We start from the raw sequence: 14,829 nt of genomic DNA, 5'->3' as shown, positions 1-14,829 counted from the left end.
GCTATGTAGTTACCTCTCCACTTAAACCGAAATTTGTACTAAAACTGGCCGTGAAAATTGTGTGAGTGAAGAGCTTCAACACTTAGGCAATGGAATTCGGATACCCGACAGTAGTTCATGTCATCGTAAAACCGGTGCTTTTTCTGCAACGCCTCATTAAATATGATAGAAGACTAGATTTCCACTTCTTCTTTTTTTCATTTCAGTCACTACTAAACGCCGCTGTTAGTCAATTGAACCCGCGTCCATGCCCCGTGAACTTCACCTCGGCGAGGTGCTGGTTCGAAGTTATGCCTCTTTTCGTCCGTTCAGTGGTAGGCTTAGGCGCAGCGTTGAGGGGTGCGGCGGGCCAACAGCGGAAGAAGCTTTCGAAATACTTTTTTGATGCACAAAGGCTCTGCAGTATGGGCGCGTGATGCCACCGCGACACTAGAGATAAAGCCATGATTGAGAGTTGAGCAGAGTACACACGGACCGCTTCACTTTGTGGAGCAGCACTTACGTGCTCCCGCAAAAGCGGGAAGCTTACATTAAATATCTTCTGGCCAAATTTGATTATTACTTTTATGCCCACTGAGCCCTAAAGAAACCGATTTCTCCACATTGCAGCTGTCTAATGAACACGTTTTGACCACGTTCGGAGAGCAATTTATTGCCACCAGCATTCGATGTTCAAGCCGTCGTGAAGAAGTCCGTAAGCAGTGCTTGGCGTTTCTTGACCAGGGTGGGCTTTACATGACGCTCGTATGCTGACACCGTTAACAAGGCTTGCTCTTAATTAAACATTCGCGTGCGCCCGCGTGCCTCCGCAGAACGTCGATGGCACCCATCACTTCGGTGGCCTTCGGTTTCACCGACACTTCCTCAGGCTCTTGTTCCTCAGGCTCTTGCCCACAAACAGCATGACGCCTTCAGCGTGGTGCACAGAAGAAACAAGGGAAAGGATAGAAAAGGGAGATGTGTACAATGGGGAAAAAAGAGTATAGTAAAAATAACATCAATGGATCAAACATTATGAGGCTGACTCACACGATTCTACAACGCAAAAGAAGACACTCAGAACACACTCAGAAGATGTGTACCATAGCGAAAAAAGAGCATGAGAAATGAAAATAACCTGAATGGAACAAGCATTACATGGCTGACTCGCCTGATTTTACAACACATAAGTACACACTCAGGCTTTAGATGAATTTTTAACAGCTTGCACAAAAGTGCTGTAACGATCAAAGATACTCAGATCAGGCACTTCAAGTGAGTTGTAAAGGAGTTGCATTCTCTGGACAGGACTTTTATGATTGACGTCAGGATAAAATAGCGGCGAGGAACGGCATCGTGTGGGGACATGAAAATTGATGGAAGTTAGCAAATCGGCAGAGTCAACAGCTCCATGAATGAGCTTATGAAGAAAGCACATATCGAGGAGTGTTCTTCTGTCACTCAGTCTGCTTAATCCAGTGTGGTCAAGTATTCTGTCATACGTGTAATATATTTTCCTGAAATCTCATCTGGACTCGTTCCAGAGACAGTGACAAGTATTGAGGAACAGAGTTCCATACAACCGAGCAGTACTCTAGCCGGGAACGTACAATAGCCCGAAACAGGGACAAATAGCAGGTAGGATCAGTGAACTCTTTCGTGACACGTGTTACGAGTCCAAGGGATTTCATTGCATCGCTGGCTGTTTTTTCAATGTGGTGTTTAAAACTTAGTGATGAGTCAATGTGCACACCCAAGTCCCGCACTGTTGACGCTCGAGTAATGGAACCCCCGTGCAGCTTATACAAAAATTGAATCGGCACCTGTCGACGATGGTATGATATCACATTGGTCTTTGATGGGTTGATGCGAAGCATGTTTGCTGAACACCATGCTGACACGGTGTTGATGTCATCCTGTAGAAGCGAGCACTCGCTAGCCCTGTCTATAGGCCGAAAGATCTTAATGTCATCAGCAAAGAGGAGCATTTCAGAGTGTTGCATGCGCTCAGCCAAGTCATTGATAAAAATCAAGAACAACAAGGGGCCCAGGTTGCTTCCCTGAGGCACTCCAGAAGTTGAGCGAAATTCACCAGAGAAACAGCCCGAAACTCGCACAACGTTTGTACGGTTAGACAAGTAACTTTCAAAAAGCATCAAGTACATCTTACATATTCCATAGTTGTCCAGTTTCTGTAACAGCAAGGAGTGTGACACAGTGTCGAATGCCTTTGACAAATCAAAGTAGATTACATCAATTTGGTGTCTTGAATGCACTGCAGGGACCACTTTGCTAAGAAAAGCACACAGATTTGTCACAGGTGAACGATGAGGAATAAAGCCATGTTGTTGTGTACACAGCTTCTGGGAGAAGTAAGAGTAGAGACGGCTGTACAAAATAAGCTCCAGAACTTTGGACAGAGAGCAAATCAGTGACACAGGTCGATAATTGACCACAAGGGAAGGGTCGCCAGACTTAAATATGGGTGCAACAATTGAGTGTTTCCAAGTGGTTGGAAAGACTCCAGATTTTATACAGAGGTTGAAGATGTGTCTCAATAAGGGTGTAAGTAACGGTCCGCAGCCCTTAACAATGAAGCTAGGGATGCCGTCGTGGCCACATGATTTTTTGGCCTTCATTTTTCTAAGGGCTTCACGAATTTCCGTCTCTGTCACTGGCGTTGCCGCCAGGCAGTCTGCCTGTAAGGTCTTATCTGCATAGTGGGGGTGGGGGGCATAGTGGGGGTGGGGGGCTTGCACGCGCAGTCAGGTTTTATACACTCACCGATGCAAAGCATCCTGATAGAACGGTTACAGAAAACAGCTGCAACTTTTCCGTAATCAAAACTATCCCGAAGAACATTTTATAGCGATTACCTGCTAAGTGCTAAAACGGCTCTCACACTACGCCGAGATTCATTTAATTTTCCCGATTGCGTATTAAACAGTGAAGTTGTAAATATTTGGAAATTGCCCTCTGCTGTCAATAGACAGGCCTCTACGGGAGAGAAACGGCCATGCCTGTGTTTGCCCACTGCACTAAAACTAGCGTCCTTCCAAGTTTTGTTCCCCTTATAAAATAATTATGCATCATGCTCGATCGCACATTAGAAATAAACGGGGTTTGTTTCGTCCACTTCTTGGACTGCGCCCGGATTCGCGGAGTAAAAGGACGCTGAATTTTTTTATCATTTATTGTCGGCTTTCGAATCACTATAGCTACCTCTATCCGGCGTTAACGAAGAGCAGATGCTGGTTGTGGGACGTCACCGAGTTTTATATTACGCACTGCATATTATTCTAGCACTGTATGCCGATAGTCACTCTTTCCTTCGTGTTGATCATGCAGAAAACCTTTCCTCCGTGCTGGTTAAAGTGAGCGTTCCATGCTTGATTATGACGGCTTCCCTCTCTGCATACATGCAGCTCACGCTCTGTCCTTCTCTGGCGAGCATGATTTTCTGTCGCTCTCTTCCTGCCAATCGAGATGCAAAAACACACTCCAGCAGCCAAAGTTGGCATTGCAACTACATCGTTGCGTCCCCAATTTGTCGTTTCGCATGCCATTGGCGATGGTGCAAGTTTCAGTTTCGATTGTAGGTCGACCCTTCAACTTCAGATTTTCAAATTTGAAGAAATGGGCCGACCTACGGCCGTGTAAATATGGTACGCTGTGCGATAAAAGTTGGTTGCTTTTGATTCCTCAGTACCCATATTAACTTTGCTAACTCTTCTTCCACTTTCAATTGGCCTTAGATTTTTCTACTATACTCGGTTGCAACTCAAGAACGGCACCACCTCATGTAGTGTATCATTCCGCCGAAGCGCCGGACCCGTGACGTCAGTGCACGCGCATTTTGAAAGGGGTTTGCTATGAATGCGTGATATCGTCTGCCTTGTCTCGCGCAGTTTGTTTGTCGTCACTGGAGTCATTTATAAGCATATTGGGTCCAAAAAATCACGGGAACGGCTCACGCCATGTTCACAATATTCCCAGTAACGCCCTACTTGCGCTGCGCGGAGAAACAGCCGGCTACGGTGATAAGGCACAGCGGCAACTTCCGGTGCCGTTCTTAAGTTGTCACCGAGTACAGCTTACCAGTCAGCAAAGCATCGCATGTGCGTTCGTGTGGAGCGACTAGGACTTGGAGCTTGATGCAGCCTACAAACTTGCAAACTAAAGGCACATTCTTCCAGGCGCACATCGTTTTGTGGCTGAGTTTCAACTGAGTGAACGAATTGCGACGACCGGCCAGTGGCCGGCCGACTAAACGCCGGGCCGACTGATTCTGTCGGAGGGTCGTTCAGCCGTGCAGTAGTGCAGTCAGTCGAAGCCATCTCGTTTGAGCGCCATACAAAATGTCGCAGGAAATCAGCAAACAGGAGGATGCGGAGAGGAGGACAGCACTTTCGAACTGATTTTCTACTAAATAAAGTTGCGTAAATGCAGCATGAAGGGTTGAAACATGGCCTAGAGACTACAGACTACAATTTCCGCAAGTAATCCCTCAGTGTTTACAAATCACTTCAGTGTCCCTTTAATAAGGGACTTGTTCATGCTTGAGGGGGATTCGAAGGTAGTGTTTGAAGGTTTGTTTTTAAAAAGCGAAAGCTCCTTGCTTTGCTTAAGGGGGCACACTGGTCTTAATTAAACCAAAATGTTCATTTTTACGGTGATGAGGATGAAAATTGAGGGATGTATGTAGTTTTTCATTCGAACTGTAAACACGCAATTTGTTTTTGTACAAAATGACTACATTCAAATTTATTCAGATTTTTATATTTGATTTTTTTAGAGCTTTTGTGAAAAAAAACTGCTGTAGTGATGCAGCTGAAGAAGGTATCAGTGAACTGTGCACAAATCAAGGAGTGCAATTCTGTGTGGTCATCGTTCTGTGTGGTCTGTAGCAGAAGCTACGACCAGGTAAACCTCGGGCTTGGAAGGCACGACCGTTTTTTTCTGGTTCCCGCCTTTGAAGCCCAAACTTCAAACGGTCGTAACTTCTGCTACAGGCCAGACTAGAATAAGAATGTTGGTCTTATTGCACTCTTTGAATTGTGCGCAGTTCACTGGTACCTTGTTCAGCTGCATCACTACAGCAGTTTTTTCACAAAAGCTGTAAGAAATCAAGTATAAAATTCTCAATAACTTTGAATGTAGTCATTTTGCACAAAAACAAATTGCATATCTACAGTTAGAATGAAACGCTACTCATGTCCCCCAATTTCATCCTCATCACTGTGAAAATGAACTTTTTCACCAAAGACCCTTAACTGTCTAAGCAAGTACTGAGCTAGCCCTCCATTTTTTAGTGGCTGTCAAGCTGCGTTTATCTTGCCTGCAATTGAGTCAGTGATGACCACGTAGCCAGAAATCACCTTGAAAAAAGTGGGGTGCTGGAGAAAAAAAAGAAAAGGATTTTGCACGTTTCAGGGCCAGGACTGTCTCTTTACGCGTGACGTCAGTTCGCGACCGCAAGTTTCACAAGATGCCCCCCCTCGATCTTGCTGTATCTCTGCACAGCGATTAATACTGTTAACTATTCTCCCTCTCCCCCTCTCCCTCCCCCTAATAGGTCACAGTTCACCCCATGTACAACATTGGCATGGAGAACGCCGTGGAAGCACTCAAGTACTTTGGCCTGCAAGCCCTTCCCACGGAGGCCGCCAACTCTTGAACCATGACCCCTTCCGTGCCCGCACGCCAAGTACCAAACTGTCTACGATTTTTACAAGATGCCAAAGGAGGGAGTGCTGAGCTTTTTCAATTGGAGGCACTGGGGATTTCAAGAGCTTCCCAAGGGCCTATTTCTCGAGCGGCAGTCCAAAAGGGGATGCTGAAACATCCTTCAAGATTGGTGCTTTACTTGTGCTTTGTGATGTGGTTGGAGGAAGGAGCGAGGTTTGGTAGCGATTTTTGAAGAAAGATGTGCTGTACGGAAGGACTGGGTAGACGCCTCAAGCTTTAATCTGGTGTGTGGCTCACTGTGTGATGGACTTGCTTTGTGCCGAGCGCTGATTTCGAAACTCGAGGGTCCACGCTTCCCTCCCTCATTGTGACCGAACGTCCGATTTCACGCGTTTCTCTAAATAGGGCCATTGTAAAAACATTCCCCACTCTTTAGCGTAGTCCCTTCGGCAGCGCTCCGAATGTTGTAGCATTCTTCCAATAGGAAGGATTGATCGAGATACTTTTTGCTGGCACCAACAGAGCGACCAGGCTTGGATTGCCTTAGTCAAGTGCCGTTACTTCTCCTTGTCCAGTTTTACTGCTTAATGCCCCGGTTGGCACGCCATTTGACGAAGTGTATGCCAGCTATCACGCGTTGTTGTTGCTACAGTTTTTTCAGATTTTCCACAAGAGAAAGCAGTACGTTGGGGGCGTGTCTTTGCGCACATCATGTATTCCTTTCCGTACTTGATTCATCATGCGAGTGTATGATGCTGTGACTGAATTTTTTTGTTTGTTTGTTTTTGCATGTTTTTTTTTTGTTTGTTTTTTTTTTTTTTTTTGTAAGCACATTTTGCGTTCGTTGGGATTCATGAAGCACATCTGATGAGACGTTTTCTGGGCACGTATATAACTATCTGCACTAGAAAAAGTGTGGTCCTTTTTTCTTTTGCCTATAAACCTGGTGAAAAATTGTTCGTTTTTTTTTTTTTAAGTTGTTATTGAGCCTAAGTACTTCCTCTTGTTGCTGTTATTTTGCACGGTTTCTGAAAGCAGCTTCCTCCATGCTACGAGTAGCAGTCTTGTGCTCTTATTGTCACTTATTGTGAAAAAAAAGAGGAAGGGAGAGTTTTTTTTTTTTTTTCCCCCCGTCTTGTTACGAATGAGTGAACAAAATGAATGGAGTGTGAAAGGAACTTTTCCACGATCTCTCTCCAGTTTCGAAATTTTGATACACCCTATGAGACCAGGAAACATACAATGTGGGGACTAGGAAGACACATTTTAGATTGGTTTTGATTGTGATTCCTGATTTATAACATGGCTGATACATACCCCATTTCTGGCAAGAACTTGCATAGCTGCAACAATAACCCTATAAAAAATTTTAGTCATTTTCGTAGGGCACTTGGTGTTGCTGGTCGATTATATGTGCCACTAACAAGGGCAGCGTAGAGTCAAGTTTTGAATTTTGTGATTATCCCCTCACCTAAAGAAGCTGTGATTTGAGCAACATTATGATTGTAATTATTACATTAACGTGCCAACCTGGTTATTCAAATTAACTTGAATGAATGGGTGGCTTGCGTTTGCTCAGCCTCAGTTAGTCAATTTCTTAATTGTGTTGAATTTTTGTTTGATTACAGTTTGTGGCTTTGTATGTTCATTTCAGTTAATAATTCAGTATTTATCGCATCATATTAGCCTTGTCATACCGGAAAAGACTCTGAGCGGGCAATTTTAAAAGTCACGGTTTGTGTCAAGAGTTACGGAGCACAGAATGTGCTTTTGTATATCAGGACATAGTTTTTTTGATGGTCATTGAAATGACACAAAGCATAAATATTCGACGAGAAATTTTTTTTTGAAAATTTTGTATATCTGTGTTAAAAGAGAACAACCGAAAAACGTCAATAAGGACTGGCAGTTGTGCTTAACGTGAATGTAGATTTGAAAGATGTCCGGAATATTGCGACTTCTGCCCGCACCTGCCACTTTTATTGCCGGATAAAGTATGTTTTTCTTATTCAAAAATGTCATTTGGAGGCCAGCAGCTCGATTTGTCTAAAATGACACGCAATTGTATCGTGTGAGGGGCTTAGGAACAATGGTCATTGGGATGTAGTGTTACACAGATGTTTGTGTTGTTCATTTCTTCCTACTACTTATTTCTTTTTTACTTCCCAATGCTGTTCTTTGTTTGAGTGATTGCTGTAAGCGCGACGTCCGAAACAGTGCCAGGAGTGACCATTGCCAAAGTTACTTGCTTGACATCTCCAGCTCAGGTGCTGTTTTTGATGGCTTTGTGAACACTTCATGCGTTTGCGTGAGTGTAATGGTGCAACGTGTTGGCGACGTGTTGGCGCATCACTGCTTGGTGATTTTCAAATATGACATAAACGTTTTGGCAAGCGCTTCAATCGAGCTAAAAGCAGCTGTTGTGACTTTCTGCGTGACTACATGCTCCGAGCCTTTAGATTTGCCGAGTGTAGTTTTGTGGACACGGGATTCATGTGAAAGTTCAAGATTTCTTTTTTTTTGTGTGTGTGTGTGTGTGTGTATGTCCGATTCTCAGTTTTTCCTGGAGAATAAATGTTGATCTGAAAGTGGCCTATGTAATCATGTAGTGTGGTTAAACAATTGTGGGAAAGATTGAGCAGGCCTCGCCTTTCACTCACTATTCAGTAAGGGCAATATTTTCTAATAACGCAACAAGCTTTGTTTTTTCATGTGTTGGTCAGGCTAATCTGATCTTTTGTTTGTGCCACTTCATACTTCCACACCGTCAACACGTAGCTGTCTGAGATTCGTATATTTGAACACAAAGTTAGTCACATTTTGATGTTGATTCCTTCGGCAAAAGCACGGACTCCGTAAAGGGGCCTGCGCCTATTAGGGTAGTGAAGACGATGCGACGACCGGCCGCGTCGGGACGGGGGTCATAACAAACCCCCGCCCACTGCAGGATCGATGTGAATAAAGTCCTTTCCAGTCCAGTCCAGTAGTAAAAGAGCACGCCTTGAATGTTTATACTAGGGGTGTGCGAATATTCGAAACTTCGAATATTCGATTCGAATTTTTTGGTATTCGATTCGATTCGAACGACACTTTTATTGTTCGAAATATTCGAAGCACCCAAAACTAAAAAAAAAAAATTCAGAGCGTGTCTCAGCAGCAAAGTCGCAAAGCATATACACGGCGAACGGTACGTGCTTTCGCAGACTGTATCGGTGTTTATTCGTAGCTACCTACAGTGGACTGTCGATGATACGATTCTGGGGTGCAAATTTCGGGATGATACGAATTTCCGAAAAGTCCCGGCGGAATTGCATTGTTTAAAATTTCGGCTGTTACGAACGGACCTGCGCGGCCCGGCGGAAAATACGAACGAGCCGGCGAGGCACCCAACTGCCGAACGGGCAAGTGACGGCTCTCGCTCCCCAGTTTGTCACTCTTTCTCCAGAAACGGCCGGGCTGTTGTTTTCTGCTCGCGAAAACGCTCTGCGCACGCCCAACGCGCGCTGACACCGCCGCGAAACCGCCCCTACGCTGCGCGCAGCACGGCCGGCGGCGTCAACATGGCGTCGGCTCCAGCCGCGAAGTGGCGCGGGCGCACGAGCGACCGCTTCTAACCGCTCTTTAAAATGCGGCTCAAGGGAGACACGAAGTTGCTTGTGCGGTAAAGGAGCTGATAATGCATGCGAAAACGGTACTATAAAACATCATCCGCGCCGCTAGTGAAAGCGCCCATAAAATATTTGCCGGGGTGCTAAGCCTAACCATCTCCGGCGGAGCCAAGCCGGCTGTCTCGATCTCCTCCATTCTGTCGCGCGCGTCGTGCGTCATTTTCTGACCGAGGTAGGCGCTACCGCGGGCGCGAAATCGTCGATGCGGGCGTGAAAATACGGCGCTCGCAGATCCGAGGCGAGCGAATCGCGTGCAAAAACGCACCATGCGGTTCACGCTTGACTGTTGCGGTGTGTAGCGAGCTTGGGCACAGCGAGTGAGGAGACGAGCGCGAAGCTTTACGTGCTCCAGAAAGGACTGCTTTGCGACATGGGGGTTAAAAAAAAGCAGAAAAAATCACGAATTTCTTCACGCGAAAGTAAGAAAAGAAATAAACGAAAACTTTTTTCAGCGCTCAGTTTTTTGGTCTGTGTTGGCTCATACGAATTTAGGATGATACGAATATTTTTCGCGGTCCCGCGAGATTAGTATCATCGAGATTTTACTGTATCAGCGCGCAGAAATGTGCACGGGCTCGGGCATGCCAGCCACTAGTGTCTCAAGTGAGCGGCTGTTTTCGGTATCTGGTGGAGTCGTGACGAGCTGTCACTGCTCCCCGAACATGTCGAGCAGTTAACCTTTCTCCATGTTAACATTTAAGTGAGTGCAGACCTTAACCTGTTGTTGAGTGCAATGGTATTGTGTAATTCCTAATTTTACTTTGTGTGATTTGTTCTGTAATAAAGTTGCAGTTTTTGTATCTCTAGATGGTGAAAACTTTAATTTTACAAAAAACAATAAGTATTCGTATTCGAAAAATATTCGAAAAATATTCGATTCGATTCGTACTTTGTTTTTATTATTCGAATTCGCTTCGAAATTAAAAAATTGATATTCGCACACCCCTAGTTTATACACAAAACTGTTTGTCTCGTGTAGAACACTCCCTTGAGCTAATCAAAATGGCAGTTTTTTTTAATCAAAATTTTTAAAACGCGTACCCAAAAAACGCAAACATCGCTGGTTTCCAGTCTGTGTGCCTGGCTCGATTGACGTAACTTTTATGCTTGTAGCGATGGATGGTAGGACTAAACTTCACGGAAACATCATTAATTGAAGTGAGTCTGCAATGTAGAATACACAAAATCATGAACCTAGACATTCGTACAAACGCACATCCACGTCGCATGCACACAAAAGGATGAAATAAAATATAATAAATGCTCAATTTTTCAGGCAGTAATAGTAATCATTCAGGGTGAACTGAATCATTTCATCCTGTTTTTACATTTTGGTAACAAAATTAGTTGAGATAAGATTATTTTTAATGAGTGCATCGAGCAAAAGATTTTAGATTAAATTGTAAAATGTCAAAAAGAACCCAAGCAACCAGAGATGTCTGAAAAACAACAGAACATCCAATCTGAGCTTAAACAGCTGTATGTCCTTGTTTGGACATACATTTGTGGACATACAATGCACATCCATCATCAGATGTATGTTTCTGGGTTCCGGAATAGTGTCAGCTCATGTACAAACTAAATACCCACAGAACGTCAAACAAAGACCCTAAATTAGACACAAAATCGATAAGCGATGAGTTACTTCACTTGGAGGTCTCAAGCCTTTTTTTTAGTAAACATGCAGTCATTCCGTTTTATTAGAAAGAATTACATGTCCAAATTCTAAATTGTGCACATAAAGTCATCTGTATATTGTGAAAATTGGCTCTTATCTTTTTACTTTTTGCCAGCAAGTCACTGACCCATTAGGTGATCTTTTTTGTGCCAGGTATAAAAGCAGTGAGCAGTGGTACCTCTCTGAGCCAAGCAGTTTTGCCTTTCCCGTCTTGTGTTGTACACGACTTATGTGTAGACTTTTTCCCACCAGGTAGTGTGAATGTGGAGACAAATATGTGCTTTTCATTGCACAGATGGTAATCCTGCATTTTATAGATTTATAGACAACTTAATAATAATAATAATGCCTTATTTGTACTCATGGTGGGTGGAACCAGGCGTACAGGGCCGCAGAAGGCAGAATTGCCCATACCTAGTCAGGCTTGCGTACACAACCTGGGACCCGAACACACGCACTGACACACAAACCACAAACACGCACACACACAGCGCACACTATGCCACTGCATCTGCCGGTTTTTTTATTTTTTTAGCTTCGTAGAAAATGAAGTTGGTACAGCAGAATGCTTTTTATGGTTTCACATAAAATACGGGAAGCCTCCCATATGTTCCAGTTTATAACTCATTTGCTCAAAGGTTGATCACAGCAAAAGGAAGAGGAGACGCAGGCGTGTTGATGGCCCCGTGTTAGGCCTAACGTCATGCTATGAGTTCTAGTGCTACCAACCGCGGTGTCCCCACATTGATGTAGAGTTAGTATGAATAGTGTCACGAAGTCAAAGACGACGCAGTTGTCTCCAAAGAAAACGAGTTTATTGGAGCGAACTTGTGCTCCCCTAACAATTCTCAAAGAATACACGGGCGGCGAGACAGCAGCAAAAAAAGGGACGTGCGTCGGCGAGCGTCGGAGAGTGGAAGGGAATGCCGCGGCGTCTGCTCTGCAGGCTTTTTATCTTTGGCAGCGTCTTCTGCCACGCGCGTGGCAGCAGCCACGCCCCCCTGGCAACGGCTGCTGCCACGCGTGACGTCAGAATGACGTCATAACACTATTAATTGTCATTATTTTGTGTAGTGTAGTCCGAAATACACATTTTTTTTATTTGCAGTACAAAATAACGCACCATTGAACTGCTAAAACTTTTCTAAACAAATAATTTTTGTTCTTGCGGGAGCAGCCGGCGATGCTGCTGCTGCTGCCAGCTGCCGTATCGCGTACATGGAGTCGCCTATCCGAAAGCGGGACGAAGCTCCGATTTTCTCGGGCCGACAACGTAGATAAACCGGAGTTCATATTGTTGGAAGCACTATCTGAAAACGTGAGAAAGTTGCTTGTGATTATGTATTGCGTGGGGACCCAGCCAGCCTTTCCAGACCGCAGCAAAATAGCCGCTCTCGAGTAATGTTGACCTGTGACCGCTTGGTTATGCTTGGTGTACGCCGATGGTACCTGCGTACAGTTTCAGCGTACGTGAGACGACATCGCACAGCCGACTGGCCCCGTTCGAACAAGCTACGTTCCACACAAGAAAAGACATCGTCCGAGCGTAATTCTGTGAACCTTCCGACGCATGCCGGCGCGGCGGCATCTGCTATCAACAGTTTGCACCACGGCAAGTTCAGAATGCTTAAATGGGCGACCTGAAATCGCGGTGTGTGTTCTCGAAATGAAGACAACTTAGCAGCTCCAAAAGATAATCAGAATGTACAGTGCCGAGAACGAAGGGTAGTGGCGGCAACTGTTTTTTACAAGGCACATGTGCGCATTACAATTACAGACAATTGCGTCAAGAATAGGAAAGGTAATATTTGGTGTCCCCACACATGTACCACGTACGTACGTACCACTACAGTAGATCTCCTCTTCTGAAATATTAGCAAGGAAAACTTCCGAAAATCGGGAAGTTCTTATTTTCTAGTTTGCGAAATTGTAGCTTAAATTTTGTTTTACACCCACGATACGTTTTATGAGCAGAAAAGTCTTGTGAGCATGCGCCACAAGCATCATAATTGCGTAATATTCAGCGCTTAAAAAGATTTCCTAGTAGAAACCAAAGATTTCGTAGTAGAATACATGATTCTACGACAGTTTAGGACCTGCGACCTTCAAAAGGTAGACTAGCTAGACGCTTCATCTCATAGCTACTGCACTGGTATAACTTTCACGTCTCACTGTACCGTGGTGTACGCTATGTTGGCCAGACTTGACTGAGTGCCTCATGCAAAGGAAGTTAATACAGGACACCCAGACGATAGGGTCAGAGAAGAGGCTGTACAGACGGTAATAGGAAGGGTGTACGCTTGGCCGGCCATCATGTCTAATACACCTACATGCACTCCAGCATATGAAAACCTATGGGTTCTGCAGAGGCTCAATAAGCAACGTCAAAGAGAATCTTAAGATGTGCCTGGAACGTGAAAGCATCTGCGGATTGTTTGTGTAAACAGGTATAAGCAGCGAGCATGCTGCAAATGTAATTGATAGGCAAACGTCAAGGCTGTCATGGGGCGAATTTAACAAAAAGAAATGGTGAAAAAGATCCCAATTTCAAACTACATTGATGTTATATGTGCATGCACTATAAACACAGTCATCAATATGTTAACTGTACGTAAACACTAAAGTGATATGATCAAACGGAACTAGAGGCCCCACTACAATCGCCCAGTTATGTTTCTTTGCAGTGGAATAGGTCGGTATCTTAGTCGCACAAACAAGATTCTCTGATGGCATGGAGAAATAGCTGGAAAGTGGCTATGGAGCTCCAGCTGCTTTACACATTTTCTGTAATACCAGTTATTTGTTTGAAGTTTGCAATAAAATTGATGTCATTTGTTAGTCTTTTTAATGAACGAAACTTTTCGTGGCCACAAAACAGTGGTCGATAAACAAATGCTCACTTTCTTTGGTGGCCTGTAACGATTCACTAGAATTTCACACGGCCAACCCAAGGAATCCATGGCTCGTACACTGCAGGGTAGTGCTAGTCTCCAAAAACATTTGACAGGACGACTGGAAACTAGCGCAGCCCACACGCTCCATAGGTGGAAACCAGTAGCCCACCCACACAGTGCCATAAAATAGCTAATGAACGGAGTGTCTCTGCTAAATATTAAGCAGGTTCAAAGGGTAGGTTCGCATTGATAGATTTTATGCCATCGTTCACTGTGCGTAGATTAACTATTTAATGGGCACAATAGTCATTTTTGTTATTTCGGACAGTTCTTGAAGGGTTGCCTAAATGTTCTTTAACAAAACAAGAAGTGAAAGCTCTCAGTTAGGGATTTTAAAAACATTGCTTAGCCTCTCCAGCAATTGTCCCAGCCTGAAGGAACTCGGCTGATAGTTGGTGCCGACTGTCGTCCTCGCTTGCTAGCTCCCTGACCAAACACATGAATGCAATGACTAAGAAAGATGGTGACCAAAGTGAGAAGAGAAGGTGGATCCCGTACAACAGCCCTTGATCATCTAAACACCATAAAAAAGCACCGATGATTCACAGGCCACGACTAGGGCATTAAAATACCTTTTGACATACATTTACAGGGCATTTACAACCTTTTATAAAAAAAAATCTTATAATTACACACAGTCCCTCCATAGAAGGGGTTTGTTTCGGACAAGGTCGTTGAAATTTGTTATTAGTAACAACATAAACTCATCATTGGTCCCTTTCATTCTGCACACTTACGGGCTTCGTTTTAAAAACCCTGCTGTTTCTATTTCACGTATAAATGAACTGCTTATGCAATATTCTCTTATTTACCTATGTTCGAAGTAAACTGTGTTATACCGTAAAATGTGATGTGCCGAGTG

General features: G+C 44.3%; 1 protein-coding gene across 2 annotated transcripts in view; it reads left to right on the top strand.

Annotated features, from left to right (window-relative positions):
• Fntb (Farnesyl transferase beta subunit) overlaps positions 1 to 8,061 on the top strand; it is a 45,201-nt gene extending 37,140 nt beyond the window's left edge. For both annotated transcript variants that reach the window (XM_077681704.1, XM_077681705.1), the window contains one exon: positions 5,555 to 8,061. In XM_077681704.1, the coding sequence (XP_077537830.1) occupies positions 5,555 to 5,656 (102 nt within the window). In that variant the 3' untranslated portion in view covers positions 5,657 to 8,061. The remainder of the gene's footprint in view (positions 1 to 5,554) is intronic.
• The last annotated feature ends 6,768 nt before the right edge of the window (positions 8,062 to 14,829 follow it).

The sequence above is a fragment of the Haemaphysalis longicornis genome, unplaced genomic scaffold, assembly GCF_048455015.1.
Source record: "Haemaphysalis longicornis isolate Haplotype H1 unplaced genomic scaffold, Haemaphysalis longicornis Haplotype H1 scaffold_8, whole genome shotgun sequence".
Lineage (NCBI taxonomy): Eukaryota > Metazoa > Arthropoda > Arachnida > Ixodida > Ixodidae > Haemaphysalis > Haemaphysalis longicornis.
This window is presented reverse-complemented; position numbering and strand designations above follow the sequence as displayed.